General features: G+C 41.7%; 1 protein-coding gene across 2 annotated transcripts in view; it reads right to left on the bottom strand.

The window, feature by feature from the left end:
* fxr1 (FMR1 autosomal homolog 1) overlaps positions 1 to 15,737 on the bottom strand; it is a 137,964-nt gene extending 122,227 nt beyond the window's left edge. For both annotated transcript variants that reach the window (XM_072474204.1, XM_072474205.1), the window contains exons 1-3: positions 15,577 to 15,737; positions 3,454 to 3,506; positions 1,871 to 1,964 (exon numbers count right to left, since the gene is read on the bottom strand). In XM_072474204.1, the coding sequence (XP_072330305.1) occupies positions 1,871 to 1,964; positions 3,454 to 3,506; positions 15,577 to 15,723 (294 nt within the window). In that variant the 5' untranslated portion in view covers positions 15,724 to 15,737. The remainder of the gene's footprint in view (positions 1 to 1,870; positions 1,965 to 3,453; positions 3,507 to 15,576) is intronic.
* Between the last annotated feature and the right edge of the window lie 3,042 nt (positions 15,738 to 18,779).

Genomic DNA, 18,779 nt, shown 5'->3' with positions numbered 1-18,779 from the left:
AGGCCTCCACGACCGATGAGCCCGATCCAGTTCATATCGGGATGGATCCTCCCCCTCCCCCAATAGTTTCGCCAGCATCGCGGCAAAATACTCAGTCGGCTTCGGCCCTTCAACTCCTTCGGGCAGCCCCACAATCCTCAAATTCTGTCGCCTGGATCTGTTTTCCAGGTCTTCAATTTTTCCTCGCAGATCCTTGTTAATGCCCATCACCTTCCGCATCTCCTTCCCCATCGAGGCAAGTTGATCACCGTGCTGCAATAGCATCTCCGCCACTTCCTTCAGCGCCTCCCCTTGCTCTCGCACCTCCGCCACTGCACTCGCCACCTCCGTCCTCACCGGGGAAACCGCCTCCTCCACCAGCACACTCAAAACCTCCCTCATCTCCTTCCTCACCGTCTCCATGCAGTTCGCAATCTGCGCCAACTGCTTTTCGAATTCCGCAGCCATCACCTTAGTTATTTCTTCAGCCTTAAGCAATGCGGCCTCCCCTGGTGCTCCAGCCTCCATTTTCCTTGGTGACCTTTCCACTCCCCGACGGACCTTCAGCTGTTTTCTTTACGGCCGTTTTTTTGCTCACCCTCGACATTTTTCTTCTTTTTTCTGTGCCTTCACTGTGCCTCCTCCGTGCCTTCTCCCTACTTCTGGCGCCTCCGTGGACCCTGGGACCGGGCTTAAAGCCCCGAAAATGCCGTTCCCGAGCGGGAGCCCTCCATTGTGCGGCCGCCTCCCGCCCGCCGTCACCGGAAGTCCGTAAATGTATAATTGTTTATAACGATAAAAAGGTTGCATAATATTCTAACATTTGCAGCATGTAAAAATATTTTATATTCCTGGATCAATGACATGTCACCTTCTGTACATAACTGGCACAAAATTATTCTGAAGTGTATTCCAATGGAGTTTCTAATTTATAAACTCCAATCTAAGTCAGACTTATTCCAAATGTATGGCGCTCCAATCTTAAATATACAGGTTCTGCTGTGTCAAATTTACTTCTACAAGGATTTCTGTAGAATATGCAGTACTGTCCCTAATACATTGAATCTGAGGGCGTGCCCCTTCTCCCCCTCTTTTTACTTTATTCTTTCTCTTTGTTCTATTCTTATGTCAAAGCGTTGTGTTAGATGATGCAACTGTTTTTTTTCTGTATGGTGAAATAATTGAGCTGTGTTGTATGGGTGTGTTGTTTTGTTTTCAAACAAGGAAAAAACTCAAATAAAAATATCTACGAAAAAAAGTAACCATGAAACACTGTTTCCGAAAGCTGGGGGATATTTATATGGGAATGGATAAGAAGGGACCCCACTTCCATTTGGCTTGTTATTGAGAGGGGAAATAGAAATAGACTGAATTCAAAAGATGCAGCCAAAGTTTTTGAAAGAAAAGTTCAACAGGGTATGCACCCAGCTCAGTGGCAAACAAAGTAGTACAAACAAATACATGTTTAAAAAAAAAATTAGGACACGCATGTGCTTCATGGATAGAACTGATCTTGCCAATGGTTTTGTTCGAGTGCTAAATTCAATAGTAGTAGCAATAGTGACAAACAATATTTGGACTATGCTGCACAAGACGTGTTGAATCTATACAGTGCCATTGTCAAGAAGCACAAACTTAAGATTCTCACATCAATTCAAAAAGGGTGCTAAAAACAGTTCTTCCGAGAGACTGTAATATACGATGATTTAAAGCAAAACATTGCTGAATTCTGCTTGATGGTTCTAAAATCAAGTATCCGAAAACTAATTTACAAAATAATGCATTTTGTAGACAAAACAGCACTTTTACTGTATACATTAAAAAAATGTTGAATTTGAATAGGAAGTTATCAGAATAAGTTTATGTAGCTTTATACTTATTTTGAACTCACCTCAACCTCATCCCCTTCGCTAATCTCCTTTTTGAGATCAGACGGGGGCGGTAATCGCACATCACAGAAAGGAATCCGACGCGCCGGTTGCCAACTATTGAAAAGGAAAAATAGTTTTAATCAGAAAAATAAGTGTTCAAATAAGTATGTTTTCTATTTCTGTATCTTACAATTTCCTTCCTTTAGAACTAAGGCATTAAAATGTATGAAATTACTTAATTAGTAGTAATTAATACTGTCAAGGTGACTGGTTGCTTCTAACTCTTCTGAAAAGTTATGCTAATCTTGAATTCAGGTGAACTGCATGCCCTCATTAACACATTCCTATAAACACACTGAAAAATCACATAAGGCAAGTTAGAAAACTACCGCAATGAAAGCTGTCACACAATTAGAATCTTTACTTTGAACAGCACAATTGAGATATTTTGCAGATGTTCAGAGCAGCACCAAATAAATAATTATTCCATCCCCCAATGTTAGCTGTGCCTCTGAAGAAATGACAGGGGAAAGAAGAGGTAACATAATGATGGTTTTCATTCAGAAGCAGTAATTACACCTGTGGGTATAGGGCAACACTATTAAAACAAACAGGCCTAACAGACTTAAAATTTCCAGCAACTCCTTGATGTAGGTATTTAAAATGTAATTCCTTCAGTATAAAGATACTTGTGATGACTGCAGGAATTTCAGATATTATAGAAATATTGTATTTGGTGCAGTAAGGGTTAAAGGTCTGGGTTGATATGTGATTGCTGCAGTCATGTTTTTAAAAAATCCTAGTTTGAAAGGCAGTAGACCTTTTGGAGGCAATTAAAGCATCATAAAAGTTTGGGCTAAAGGACATTTGTTTATATTGAGTGTTTCCTGGGGAATAGATAATTAGAAATTGTGTTCAGCTTAGTAAGATGATGTAGTTAATGGGAAGAGCCAGGGGTTGAAACAGTTTCTGGAGTTCAAGTTAAGTTTTAGATTGGGATGTGAACAAAAGGAAGCTATGTTCTCAATACAACGAGGTTAGATCTGTCTGCGGACAGATTTAACAGTCTCGTTCAAAACAATTCAGTTAAGGAGTTGACGGGGACAGATCAGAAGCAGCTGATTTCATGACAGTGAATTAACATTTGATTGTGAACAGGATAGGAGCAATTTCAAAGGCTAGCAGTTTAGTTGAGAGGGGGAAGAATCTGCAAGCTGGATCCTGAAGGATATTGCTTTCTCAAAGTGGTTCATCCAAGACATCTCGTTACAGCAAGTATTCCTGGGTCTGCTAACTGTATTTGAAAGTGGTTTTGACCCAAGATGGATCTTATTTGAGTGGAAACAAAGAGAGCAGTTAAATGTTATTGTGTCATTGTATTGATAAGCATTATTTAAACTGGCAATTGAAATCTATTTGTCTTTATGATATTAAAGTTAGTAATAAAGTTGGTTTTAATATACCATATCCCTATTTGTACGTGAAATCATTCCTGGAGCAAAGCATCCTTTCCTCACAATCTTACAAAATTAAAATCAAACATTGAGGTTTCTGTCCGGTATCCTAGCCACTGTTGTGGAGTTTGGGATTCTAATTTACTTACTTGTTCTCAAAGGTAACAGCAAATGAATCTTCAAACACATCTTTAACGAATGCCTAAAAAAAGATTTAAAACTGGAATTTACAGTCAATTACTATTCGGCATATCAAAACTTATCATTTAAGATATATGGAAAAATATAGTCAACTGAATTGCTAGATCTAAATAAGCTAGTGATTTATTGTATTGTGATGTCAATTCTAACATTGGTATCACATTCTTAACCTACTTCAATACTTTTGATCAATCACAAAAATAAGCTTCATTAAAGTCTTATTATTATATCAGGATAAACAAGGATACCTGCAACCAAATATAAATAGCACAAATTTAAAGTCCATGCTCCAATTTTGAGAATAAATATGCAAATACAGACAAGCCGAATGGGTCTTTTTTCACTAGATTTCTGCTGGACACAAGGACACCTGTTCATAGGATCATAGAATTTACAGTGCAGAAGGAGGCCATTCGACCCATCAAGTCTGAACCTGCGCTTGGAAAGAGTATCCTACTTAAGCCCACGCCTGCACCCAATCCCTGTAACCCAGCAACCCGACCTAACGGTTAGGACACTAAGGGCCAAATTAGCATAGCCAATCCACCTAACCTGCACATCTTTGGACTGGGGAGGAAAATGGAGCACCCGGAGAAAACCCGCGCAGACATGGGGAGAAAGTGCAAACTCCACACAGAGTCACCAGAGGCCGGAATTGAACCTGGGACCCTGGAGCTGTGAGGCAGCAGTGCTAACCACGGTGCCACCTTGCCACCCGTCTTACAATAATTCCTGCCTCCAGCAAGACAAAGTCAGCAATTGGTTCATGTGTCCCTGGAAGCTCACCATGATGAGCAGGCCCTGCCTGATACATCCAACAGAAGACACAGGAGGTCAGAGATAATTCACACTTACAAATAATGACAGGGGGCCTGGAAAGGAGCTTTTTGGGACTAACTAAAGTCACCTCTAGCTATTGCAGTTCACCTTTTCTGCACATAGCTGAATCATAGGTGCAAAAGGAGGAAGTAACAATTATGATTAATATCAGCTAGTCCCAAATCAACTAGAGGCTGTGACACGAACAGTACTGCTAAGCTGAATTTCTGTCCATAACAGGGTAGTTTCATAGAATCCCTAGACTGCAGGAGGCGTCCATTCGGCCCATCAAGTCTGCACAGACCTGTCAAAAGTGGACCCTACCCAGGCCCAATCCTCCACCCTACTCCTGTAACTCCACCCTAGGGGGCAATTTAGCATTTCCAATCCAGCTAACCTGCACATCTTTGGACTGTGGGAGGAAACCGGAGCACCCAGGAGAAACCCATACAGGCACGGAGAGAATGTACAAACTCCACACAGACTGTTACCAGAGGTAGGAATGGAACCCGGGTCCCTGGCACTGCCACCCCTTTCAACTCCATGTTCTGTGGATATTCAATTCATTAGGGTCCAGGCTAAATTAACAGTCAACTAAAGGTATCCAAAACTCTGCTGCCCATGTCCCAACTTGCACCAAATCCCATCACCCATCACTCTTTGCTGACCTACACTGGCTCCTGGTCAAGAAAAACCTCCATTTTAAAATTCTCATCCTGGTTTTCAAATCGGTTCATGGACTTTCTTCTCCCCTATCTTGAATGTCCATTTATGGCCTTTCTTCTCCCCATCTCTAATGTCCTTCAGCCTCACAACCTTCCAAAACATCAGCACTCCTCAAACCCTGGTCTTGAGCATCACGGATGTTAATTGTTCCATCAGCTGCCTGGGTCTTATGCCTTAAAATGCACTCCTTCAAGCTCTTTCCCTTTCAACCTCACTTTCCTCCCATAAGACTCGCTTTGAACAAGTCATCTTATGTGCCTCAATATCATTTTACTTATAATGCACCATGGTCATTTATGATGTTAAAAGTGCTATATGAATACAACTAGTTGTTGGATCGTGCATTTTGGTGTATTCTATTATTTCTCATTCCTCATGCTATTTTACATAAGTGAAAAAGGAGAACTTTGGCCCTGATTGGTGGCTGGATTAGAGTAGCTAAAAAGGGGCGTTGCTGGTCTTTCCCAACAATCCAGTGCCACGAGGAAGCAGTTCCAATGAAGGTATGCTCCACATTTCTGAAGAAGCCAGGATTGGAAGACTCAGCCACAATGCAGAGCTCTGGCATGACACAAAAGTAGTAGAGTGAAGTGGTAATTTGAATGTGATTGCTGTTCCTCGGAAGATTCGGGCCTTTATTTAAAAAGCATTGGCAAGAATTGTAGCTAATTTAAAATGCTTGTGAATTTCCCAATGTTTACATAATAAATAAGGTTTCACTTGGTAGAAAATTATTCAGAAAACTTTTATATCTATTGGGTTTGTCAAAGTACAACCGTACCAAATCAAGCCTACGATATTAAGCACTCTGCTCCTTTCAGGCACCATGCTCATCCTTTCCAAGTCAAGTTTTGAGCAGTCAAGGACAAAGATCGGTCAGTCTGTAACCCATGCATAAAACCTATTATGACCTCCTACGCATCATTCAAGTTTGAAGTCTCGATGGCTTCAACTTGTTCCATGGAAGAAGAGAGTAACCAAAATGAGCACTTCTCAATTAGTTCTTAAAAAAAAATCCCATTAAGCATTCTCCAGATCAGTAAAAAACCTTAAATATTTAATGCTGTCACTGGGCTTACTTCACGTGTTGTTAGCAGTAGGCATATCTTGTTTTCTTTTAAGCAGCATTCGGCAGGAATAATCTAATGAACTGAATGGGAAATACATGTTTTCTAAAAGCTTGACCAACATATTGGATTACTCCGATAAAGGAAAACCTATTCAGTTTTAAATTACTCTCCACTTGGCCTGTTTTACATCCCATTCAAACAACCTTAAAATTCCATATTAAATAGCCAATACAACTTCATTTAACTTTGATCACTTTTGCTTTAGTGATAAATTCAACTTCCCATGCCTCATCATCCTAATTGCTAAGTTTTGCATGTCAAGTTAAAAATTGTGATAGCTCACAATGGTAAAGCCTTGAGGTTTTTAAATGTATCTGTACTATACATTTATACACATCCTTGTCAGATGGAAGGATACCTGACCCCACTTGAAGCTAAAATATTACGTCATTCCTTGTGCAGATTATATCTTCCTTCAGGATTTCCACCTGGAAAAGAAATTTCATCAAGGACAATGGATTCTGCAACACTCAATCATATCCTTAAAGCTTTGCTGTTTTTCCAGCACTCCAATATTAAAATGGCTGATTTTTTTGCTCAATCGTGTTGCCACTGCCAATTTAATATTTGAGGCAAATTGCTGATCATGACAACAAGAATTAGGACTGCAGACAGGAGAAAGCGCTGCTATTAAAAATCATGGGTGTTGAAGGAATACCTGTACACGAGTTGAAATGAGAAAAAAGGGCTAAAGTACATGTATTAGTACCAGCTGATATAAAAATATTTTGATGGATGAATGCTTTGTATAATAATAATGCTCTTCTATAATATGGGAGTGGAACTTTGGGAAGTCACCTTATATGCAAATATCACGGTTCACTTCTCATGAATACATTTTTTCAAACTACGAGAAATATAGTTTGCTGTAATATTGTTCACTGGCATCAGAAGGGAAAACATTCAGTCAACTCAATGTAGTGAGATGGACTGTTAACCAGGCCTACGTAACTTGAATTTTTCTGTGTCCATTCCCATATTCATTTTGTCTGTTGCTCCATAACCAAGCTCATCACTTCCATTGCCGCTTGATTTTTCCTTTTACTCCTCTCAATCATCATGCCTCCTCAGGTACTCTGCCTCCCAAATCCCCATTCCAACCCTTTGGTACTCTTTAACTTTCTTACTCTCCTGTCACCATCCCAGGTTTGATTCCCTCTTAGATTAGCCTACAAATTCTCTCTGTGAATCTCTTGACATACAAGAGGCTCTGAGCCACTCGGCTCTAGCTCGTCGAGCATACCAAGTCCAACTACCGCATTCTACTCTCATGGGGAACTGCCCGCCCAGCAAACCCACTGAGGAATTACCTTTCCAATCTCTTTCCCATCCCACTTACCACTCATTTCAGAACTTGTGGACTCTTCCAGAAGATCAGTTCTCAACGTCCCTCTCCACAGCTGACGGATGAAGTGAAGATATCTCGTTGAGAAAATATTCATGGTACTTGGATGGGTTGTTAGAGAACTAGGATTTTAAATGAGGCGAGGTGGTGGAACAAGGTGAGAATTTCAAAATAGGAGAAGGTGCTAAAGGATCAAAGCTGTGATTTGGTGATGAGAGCCACAACACTACTGTCACTGTCTTTGAGCAAATGATTGAAGGCATACTAGGGTTGGTAGGGTGGGGTCAATTTTAGGGAAAAGCTGCCATCACCTCTCAGCCAGGCCTCCATCAAGGTCATGACATTGAAGCAATTATTTTTATTCTTTAATGCGATCTGAATGTCCATCCCCAATTGCCACAACTGAGTAATCTCCAACCTTCTTGGACGCACTGTTGTCCAACTTTTCATCTTTCTTGTCTTCCATCTTTCCCAGATCTCCCTATCCAAACCCCTCCAACCAGGCTTCCACCCTGTCATAGCACCAAAATGGCTCTTGACAAATGACATCCTATGTAACTGATGTAACTGAGCAACAGTAAACTGTCCCTCTTCATTACTTGTTTGCAGCCTTCAAATTGGTTGAGCTCACCATCCTCCTGCAATGCCCCTCCACTGGGTGGGACTACACTCCTCGGATTCCTTTTTTATTTAATCAATACCATGGCATCAGCTGCAATGGCTTCTCATCCCTTTCATGCTCCATCATCTCTAATGCGTCCAAGGATCTATACTTGACCCACTCCTACTTTCTGTCAATATGCTGCCCCTCAGCGATATCATGTGAAACACAGCACCAGTTTTTAAACACACATTGATGCCACCTAGCTGTACCTCACCATTAACTCGCAACTCCTCCACTGTCACTAAATTGCCACCAGATTGTTTGTTCAAGATCCAGTATGGATGAGCAGGAATTTTGGGAAGACTAAATCCATTATCTTTCTCCATTAGCATTTGATTACATCACTAAGACCACCTACATGAGCCTACTTACAATCTGCCAATTTCACTTCGCCTCAGCTTATCCTCTGCTGAGACCGTCACATATGACTTTCTTGCCTCTAGATTTAACTATGTCACCATATTCTTGGCTCACCTTCATGCATAAACTAGAGATCTTGAAAGCTCAGCTGCTATGTCCTTAGTCACACCAAATTCTGTTCACTCATCATCTCCTTTGCTCCTGGTTAAGCAATGTCTGCATATTTAAAACTCTCATCCTGGTTTTAAAAACCCTCCATGGGTTAGGCCCTCCTATCTCTGGAATCACCTCCAGCTCCACAACCCTCAAAGACATCTATCCTCCTATAACTTTGGGCCCTTAAGCATCTCCAATTTTAATTGATCCATCATTGGTGTCCTTGCCTCCAGCTGCTTTGGCACCAAGTTCGGAGATTCATTCTCCAAACCTCTTTCCTCCTCGAAGACACTCCTACCTCTTGGACCAAGCTTTTGGCTGTCTGCCGTAATATCGCCTTAGACAACCTGGTATAAAATTTAGCTTTCAGATTCTCCTGATAAGCATCATGGATATTTTATGATAAAGGTGCTATAATTATCTTTCCTATTGAGATTTTAAAAAATTGCCACAAGCTGGATAGAAATCCATGGTAGCTCAGCAAGGAAGAGAACATATCGTTGTTACAATTCCAATATGTTCACAACAAATTCACAGCTTCACGTCTTTAGGTATCCAACCAGACAAAAAGATTAAGGAGAAACATGGGAATAAATTTTCAAGTAATCAACTTCAACTTGGAGTAGATCACATTTGCCCTTGTTGGATTAATGTGAGTTGTACAACATCAGGTGTGCTTCAGAGGGTGGAACTCTTGCCATGACTAAAGGTTTATGTCTCAATCCAGAGACTTCAACAGAAAATTCAGGCTGACAACTGTTATCACTGGAGGTGCAATCTTTCCGACATGACATTAAACCAAGGCCATCTGCCTATTTCAAAGAATAAGGGCATTATCAGCCAAAACCATGAATAAGATATTAGTTATTATTGTATCGTTTGTCAGAGTTTGCTGTGCGTAAACTGTCTGCATTGACTGTAAAAAAGAGTTCTATACAAATTCACCTTATTTTTCTTTTTAATCCTCGGTTGTTACAACTCAGTGACTAAATTTAACCTAATTTCCTCAACCAATATGCATTCTAATTTCTATATTATTTAATCCAATTCAAATTTTTACTTTGCACTTACTCCCCACCCTTTCATCCCATAAACATGGACTGTATTTCAACCAAGGTGCAGAAGGAGGCCAATAGGCCCATCGAGCCTGCACCGTACCCACTTAAGCCCTCACTTCCACCCTATCCCCATAACCCAATAATCCCTCCTAACCTTTTTGGACACAAAGGGCAATTTAAAATAGCCAAACCACCTAACCTGCACGTCTTTGGACTGTGGGAGGAAACCGGAGCATTCAGAGGAAACCCACGCAGACACTGAGAACGTGCAGACTCCGCACAGACAGTGACCCAAGTGGGAATCGAATCTGGGACCCTGGTGCTGTGAAGCAAAAGCGCTAACCACTGTGCCGCCCATATCTTGTATACAGTACAGTCCACCACCACTCTGGAGGGTGTGAATGTTGTAGTCATTGAATGGGCTGCTTTGCCCTGAATGGTGTTAAGGTTCTTGACTGGTGTTGGAGGTACACTCATCCAGGCAAGCAGAGAGTATTCCATCACTCCTCACTTGGGCCTTGCAGATGTGGACATGCTTTGGGGAGTTAGGAGGCGAGTTACTCACTGCAGAATTCCTATCCTCTGACCTGCTCTAATGGGCATAGAATTTATGGGTGGTAGTTAAGGTGTATGGCGCTCCAGGATGCTGATGGTTGGGGATTCAGCAATGGTAATGCCTTTGACTATCATGGGAAATGGTTAGATTCTACCTTGTTGGAGATGTTCATTAACTGGCACTTGCCACGTTATCAGCTCAGCCTGAACGTGGTCCAAACCTTGCTGCATTAGAGGCATAGATTGCTTCAGTATCTGAATCGCGAAAGGTGCAGTGTGCAATCCCCATTTCTGACCTCATGCTGCAGGGACGGTAATTGATGAATCTGTTGAAGGTCATAGGCCTAGAACACTGTCCTGAGAAGCTCCTGCAAGATGATTAGCCTCCCAACAACTATCTTCCATTGTTCACAGTATGACTCCAACTGGTGGAGAGTTTTCTTCTTCATTACCATTGACTTCAATTTTATTAAAGCTCCTTAACTCTACACTCAATTAAATGTTGCCTAGATGTCAAGGGCAGACACTCTCACCTCACTTCCGGAATTCAGCTCTTTTGTCCGCGTTTGGACCAAGGCTGTACAGTAATGAGGCCTGAAGCGGAGTGACCCTTGCATAATCCAAAGTGAACATCGGTGGCAGGTTATTGCGGAGTAGCTGCTACTTGAAAGCACTGTCAACCACACCTTCCATCACTTTGCTGATAATTGAATTAGCCCAATGAGGCATTAATTAGCAGGAATGGCTATATCCTGCTTTGACAGGCCATACCTGGCAATATTTCATAGGTACATGCCAGTATTGTCCTATTAAGGTCACTTGACTAGACCACTTAAGTATTTCACAATCAGGAAATATGCATCCTCTGTAAGGTGGAAACTCATCACAGGGAACTCACCATGTGTCCCAGAATCACTGGCATATGCATTTAGTGATTATGATTTCAGACTCCCATTCCAATGATCCAAAATGTTGATTCTCTAGCATTTTACTGCAAGACACCAGTTCAATATAATTCTTTTACAAAAAGGAATGTTCATTAGCCTTTCTTTAAACTGGCAAAATTGTCAGTTAAAAAAATTGTGTTAAATATAGCGATATACTGTGAAACGTCAGAACAATGATCTACAACCAAAACATTTAATTTCAGGCATAAATTTAAACATCCATATAGTCTTACACATACTATCTCAAGCCCACCTCCAAATAAGAACTTCAAACTTAATGCAGTCAAGATTTCCAAAAAGTAGTTTTCCTTTTAATTCTCAGGATGTGGCTATTTTGGTACGGTAGGTACTTATTATCAATCCCTATTTCCTTTCCAAGGTAATGGGCCATATTTGTGAACTATTGCAGTCGATCAGGTGAAGATGCTTCTAAAGTGCTAATTGGTTGGGTCTGTCAAGATTGAGAATTATAAGGAACAGTAAAAATAGTTGATGGTGGGAATCAGAGGCAATGACGTTCCTATGCCCCTGCTGTTTGTCCTATATAGATTAGAGGACTGAGTTTAGGAGTGCTGTAGTGCATCCTTTTGATACACATCATTGCCACTGTATGCCAATGGTAGATGTTTAGGCTAGTTAAGTGCCAATCAAGCAGCTGGCATAGTCCCAGGTGGTTCTGAGCACCTTGAATACTGTTGCAACTGTACCCATTCATGCAAGTGGAGTATTCCATCACACATCTAACTTGTGCTTTGTAGGTGGAGATGGGGTTTTGGAGAAATCATGTAAACCACTTGCTACAGCACAATCCTGGATCAGCTCCACTAGCCATGGCACTTAACTGGTGGCTAATTGATCTTGTTGAGTTTCCTGTCAATCTTGACTCTCCATAATAATACTAGGAAACAGCGACAGTAATACTACAGAACGTCAATGCAAGGTGGAAAGGATCGTTCCTACTGGAGTTGATAATTGACTCAAAACTTACATTTTAAAAAATAAATTTAGAGTACCCAATTCATTTTTTTCCAATTAAGGGGCAATTTAGCGTGGCCAATCCACCTAGCCTGCATATCTTTGGGTTGTGGGGGCGAAACCCACACAAACACGGGAGAATGTGCAAACTCCACACGCACAGTGGCCCAGAGTCGGGATCGAACCTGGGACCTCGGCACCGTGAGGTCCCCCACCTCAAAACTTACATAAAACAAATATACTTGCTTCATATCACCCAACACTGGATGTAGCTGCATGTGGACATGGACTATTTATTTTTTAAATTTGATTATGAGATGAAGGCATAATGCCCATTCTGAATTGCCTTTGAAAAGATAGTGTGCCACCTTCTTGAACTGCTGCAGTTCATCTGTTCTAGACACACGCACACAGTGCAGTCAGGAGATTGTGCCAGGATTATTACTTGAAAACAGCAAAGGAATATCGATAGTTCCAAGTTACGATGGTATACTATTTGAGGGGATTTGCAGGTGGTGGTACACCCATGCATCTGCTGCCCTTGTCCTTCAGGTTATTAGCAGATAACACGTTTGGAAAGAGCTATCGAGGAGCCTTGGTGAGTTACTGCAGCCTATCTTGTAAATGGGTCAATGTGGGCCGGTGGTGGAGGCAGTGAATGTTCAAGGTGGTGGATGGGCTGCCAATCAAGCAGGCTAATGTGTCTTGGATGGTGTCGTTCGAGCTACATCCAGGCAAGTGGAGAGTATTCTATCACTTTATTTTTCCTGACTTGTGCCTTGCAGATGGGTAGATAGGGTTTGGAGAGCCAGGAGGGAGGGCCACTCGCTTAAACATTCCCAGCCTGACCTACTTATTATAACCACAGATTATATGGTTGGTCCACTTTAGTTTCTGGTCAATGGGTAACCCCCACCCACCTCTCCCCAGGATGTTGATGGTGGGGTTTCAGTGATGGTGATTCAGTTGAAATGTCAAGAGGAGATGGTTAGACTCTCTCTTAAGAATAATAATAATCTTTATTGTCACAAGTAGGTTTACATTAACACTGCAATGAAGTTACTGTGAAAAGCCCCAAGTCGCTACATTCCGGCGCTTGTTTGGGTACAGAGGGAGAATTCAGAATGTCCAAATTACCAAACAGCACCTCTTTCGGGACTTGTGGCAGAAAACTGGAGCACTCGGAGGAAACCCAGGCAGACTTAGGGAGAAAGTGCAGAATCCGCAGAGACAGTGACCCAAGCCGGGAATCGAACCTGGGACCCTGGCGCTGTGAAGCAACAGTGCTAACCACTGTGTTATCGTGTGCCTGATGACTGTCCGGGGTGCCAAGACACCCATGGCAATATTGAAAGAATTGGAAACTTTTCTGATGTCCAAGTCAATATTCCCCTCAACTAAAAACAAATTAACTGGTCGTTCATGACGCTACACTTCAGGGCACAATGATTTCTATATTTACCTGCATAATAATGAGTGCATTTTAAAGTAAAATTATGTGACAGGTTTCACAAAACTGGAGGAATGCCTCAAGTTCTTTTTCTAAAGCAATGGTAAAGTAACATCTTCACTTTAAAATTTTCAACCTTGTTTTCAAATTCACCTCCCTGTGGCATTTCCTCTCCCTACCTTTAATGTCCTCCAGCCCCACAGCCCTCTAAGATGTCTTCAGTGCTCTAATTCTGGCCTCTTGTGCATTCCCAGTTATCAATGCTCCCCTATTGGTGGCTGCACCTCAAGTCTCTCAGACTCCAAACTCTGAAACTCCCTCCCTACACTTCTGCCTCTCAACCTAGTTTTTCTCCTTCAAGTATTCCTTAAAACCTACCTCTGACCAAGTTTTGAGACATCTGACCCAACTTCTCCCCACGTGGCTCAATGTCTCACTTTGTTCTCTAATTCTCACGGGAGTCATAGGGATGCTAAAGGCCTTGTATAAATTGATGCTGTTATGATTTTGTGCTTTTCAACAAAATATAGACTTCATAATCATCGTAACAGAAAGTTAGAGCTGAGATTGGAGACTCAGCAGAAAATTAGAATAATTTATAATTCTAGGATCATAAACCAATACCGTAACGGTTACCCAATATTTGAAAGAACTGTGATGTAAACTGACTAATGGAAACGTCCAAAATATAACGTACAAATATAATCCAGAATGTACAGAAAAGGCCAACGGAAGGCCAACCATCCGAGGGGGACCAATTTAAAACTTCATCCGACCCTTTTCATTCACAAAATCCTGGTCATCTCGGTCAACGCTAACATCCGGTAGTTAAAACCATGAAGAACGTTTCTAGTCAAAGCAGCTTTTGAAAAGCAAACATATATTCCACCCGGAGATTAATCACGATTACATTATTTTACAATATATAAAACAGAATAACAGTCGTTTAGTTCCACCCCTCCCCCAGTTTCATAGTCCATCTGTTTCCTCTGCGTTCAAATTCAATACATATGAAGATTCATTGCGTTAAGACAGTTGACGTTTGAAACACGTCAAAAAAATTCGAAATCCAATAAACTTGAGGGACGAAAAGTTTTGTGCGCATTTTCGCTACTAAGGAAAGAAAAAAACTTGTGCTAGTGAATGTAATTATTTTATCACATCAGGCAACCCCATTTCAAAGTACCACGCCTAGGAGCACCCGTCATTTTAACTTTCCTATGCACTTTTATGGCCAAAATAACATGCCTTAATCGAGAGGCTTTCAACATACGTCCTCGTTTTAAAAATAACTTGAAATTAGACTCCAAAGCGCTTTTCTAAACTCGATAAAACATGACAGACAAGTAACAGCCGTCGAGGTATGTACTCGAATGACGTACTTGAAATAGTTGCTAGATGAGAAGGTTTTTAAAAATACATATATTTTTACACACAATGGGGGAAGGGCGCGGAGACAACGTGCGCAAAACTGGTCGAGGGTCGTCAAAAGTAGTTACTTTATTTTTTTTCGAAACATCCATTAAAATATTTCAATCTTTAAAAAAAAACAATATCTATCCCTCCACGCTCTTCGTGTCCACCTATTTTGAAATCAAACTCTTTCAAAAGCGGGAGAAAACTTGACGGAATGAATATAAAGATGGCAATGAAACGGGAGGAGCAAGGCCTAGTGACTCTTCCCCAGCCAGGCCTGCAGCTTCGACAGCGGCTGACGCCAGGTTAGCGCCCACGAAAGCCGCGCCGTTCCGCGCACTCGGCAGTTCGTGGCCCTTCGGTCCGATTTTGACGCGGTCACAACACCCCCCTCCTTTTTTTTTTTAAAAGGGGAAAAAAAACACCAACGCAAGAAAGCGAGGTTCCGGGGATGGGGGTGCGGAGTTTACCTTGTAAAATGCTCCGTTGGAGCCGCGCACTTCGACCATCAGCTCCTCCATATTGGAAGCGCAGGGGAGGCTGGGATGTGTTTCTAGAATTTGTACAGACAGAGAGATTGGAGTCAGACACCGAAGGGGTGTCAACATCTCCTTCATCGACCAACTCACTCTCAAATAAGATACTCAGTCTCCACCTGACAGGCTGCCAGGACTATCCCACTGGCAGGCCTCTCGTCGTCGTCGTCCAAGGGCAAATAAGGATTAATAGTAAACAGCTTGTGAATAAAAACAGACTTCATTTCTGTTCAAGCATCTGTCCTGTGTTCTTTCAGTCAGATGCATCAACAATGGTTGCATTTTTAAACCAAAATGAGTTGGCCTTACATCCAAAGGGGAAAGCTTGACACCTGGAGAACCGCAAACAAGGAAAAGAAGTACTGTACCTTTTAAAACGTTGCCAATTACTCAAATACCAAGTTGGGAAGTGAAGCAGTTGCCCATTTTGACATCCAGTTTCAGTGTCAAGAACTCCCAACTAAAATACATCATTGCCTGCCTTCACCCTGCCTCGGCTTGGGAAAGTAGTATCCTAAATTAAGTTTATCTGCCTCCCACAACTCATTCCTATGCATGCAAGGAAACTGTCTGTTTAATACGACCAGTAGGTGTTTTTTTACCTGTATCCAGGTTTGCACGTGAGAACCAAGACAGACTAAACTTCCCCTAATCTTCAATGTCAATAAGTCACTGCAGCTCAGTAATTCCCATGTACAGTATGTTCTGTGGATTTGTTATGAAAATTCAGAGTTGTCATTGGCACGGTATCAAAATGGTATTGTACACTGCCAGGCTTTTGGGCGGCACAGTAGCAAAATGGTTAGCACTGTTGCTTCACAGCAACAGGGTCCCGACTTCAATTTCCTCTTGGGTCACTGTGTGTGGAGTCTGCACGTTCTCCCCATGTCTGCGTGGGTTTCGTCCGGGTGCTCCGGTTTCCTCCCACTAGTACTGAAATACATATTGTTAGGTGAATTGCACATTCTGAATGCTCCCTCTGTGTGCCCGAACAGTGTGGCGACGAGGGGATTTTCACAGTAAACTCATTGCAGTGTTAATGTAAGCCTACTTGTGACAATAATAAAGATTATTATTTTGCAATTTAGGAGTTACCCTAGAACTTTGCTTTCTTTAAGTGCAGCAGTTAGGTCAGTTCCTTGTTACTCTTGTAATGAAGTTTGCAAGAAGTATTTTTGAGATATTTCCTGAGCCAAAGTAAAAATAAGCTTCTGGAAAATGGAGGCTTGTAATTTGAATTCCTGGCTGAGGTCATTTCTGAGAGTGACTTCATTTCCCAATGACTTCAGGTTGCTACTGAAACAAAAGTTAGATAACCAAAAAATGTAAATAGAAGCTATTTGGGAGTATTGAGTTTCAGCCTTGTGCCTCCCAGAGTGGAGCATGTTTAAAAGTCTATCAGAGTGAAAGCTGCAGTAAAAAAGATTAACTTAGGGAGCAGCACAGTGGCGCAGTGGGTTAGCCCTGCTGCCTTGTGGCGTTGAGGTCCCAGGTTTGATCTCAGCTCTGGGTCACTGTCCATGTGGAGTTTGCACATTCTCCTTGTGTTTGCGTGGGTTTTGCCCCCACAAAACAAAAATGTGCAGGCTAGGTGGATTGGCCACACTAAATTGCCCCTTAATTGGAAAAAATGAATTGGGTACTCTAAATTTTTTTAAAAGTTTAAGATAGAAGCACATATTGTTTAGAATAATAATATTTTCTCAGTGTACCTATTTAGTAATTATTGCTTTTGTTTGTTTTTTCAAGTCTGCATAGTAAAGACTCTTCTTATGTTTGAAATTGATGATAGAGTTCTGTGGCTTATTTCCTTACCCTTGATTATTTCAGACATTACATTCTTCAAATGATTATGATCTATCAAGCCAGATCTTAACAAATATAAGGTTTGTTCAGTATTCTCATAGCTAGATCATAAAAAAGTGAGGGCTCGATCCAGCTGTAATGAGGCTAGGAGCTGAGTGGCCCTGGTAAAATCCAAACTGAGCGTCAGTGAACAGGTTATTACTAAGTGCCACTTGATAGACCTGTCGACGACACCTTCCATCACTTTTCCGAAAATCAAGAATCAATTGATATGGTGGTAATCAACTGGATTGGATTTGTCCACTTTTTGTGTACAGGACATATGTGGAAAATTTTCCATATTATCAGGTAGATGCCTGTTTTAGAACATAGAACATAGAACAGTTACAGCACAGTACAGGCCCTTCAGCCCACGATGTTGTACCGACCATTTATCCTAATCTAAGATCAACCTAACCTACACCCCTTCAATTTACTGCTGTCCATGTGCTTGTCTAAGAGTCGCTTAAATGTCCCTAATGACTCTGACTCCACCACCTCTGCTGGCAGTGCATTCCACACACCCACCAATCTCTGTGTAAAGAACCTACCTCTGACATCTACCCTATACCTTCCTCCAATCACCTTAAAATTATGTCCCCTCGTGACAACCATTTCCACCCTAGGGAAAAGTCTCTGGCTATCCACTCTATCCATGCCTCTCATCACCTTGTACACCTCTATCAAGTCACCTCTCTGCCTTCTTCGCTCTAGTGAGAAAAGCCCTAGCTCTCTCACCCTTTCTTCATAAGACATGCCCTCCAGTCCAGGCAGCATCCTGGTAAATCTCCTCTGTACCCTCTCCAAAGCATCCACATCCTTCCTATAATGAGGCCACCAGAACTGGACACAATATTCCAAGCGTGGTCTAACTAGGGTTTATAAAGCTGCAGCAAAACCTCGCGGCTCTTAAACTCAATCCCCGTTAATGAAAGCCATATGCCTTCTTAACAACCCTATCAACCTGGGTGGCAACTTTGAGGGATCTATGAACGTGGACCCCAAGATCCCTCTGTTCCTCCACAATTCGAAGAATCCTGCCTTTAACCCTGTATTCAGCATTCAACTTCAACCTTCCAAAATGAATCACTTCACATTTATCAAGGTTGAACTCCACCTATCACTTCTCAGCCCAGCTCTGCATCCTGTTCTGATAAGATCCTTGAACAACTTGGCCAGGAGCACAGCAAGTGTTGGAGCACAAGTCTTCATTACCTTGCCAGAATATTGTCAGGGCCAATAACATTTGCAGGATTGTTATATCTCTGATTTCGCCGAAAAGAGAAAAGACA

The sequence above is a fragment of the Scyliorhinus torazame genome, chromosome 14 (genome assembly GCF_047496885.1).
Source record: "Scyliorhinus torazame isolate Kashiwa2021f chromosome 14, sScyTor2.1, whole genome shotgun sequence".
In the NCBI taxonomy this organism is placed as follows: Eukaryota; Metazoa; Chordata; class Chondrichthyes; order Carcharhiniformes; family Scyliorhinidae; genus Scyliorhinus; species Scyliorhinus torazame.
Note: the sequence above shows the minus strand (reverse complement) of the source record. Positions and strands in the feature narration are given on the sequence as shown.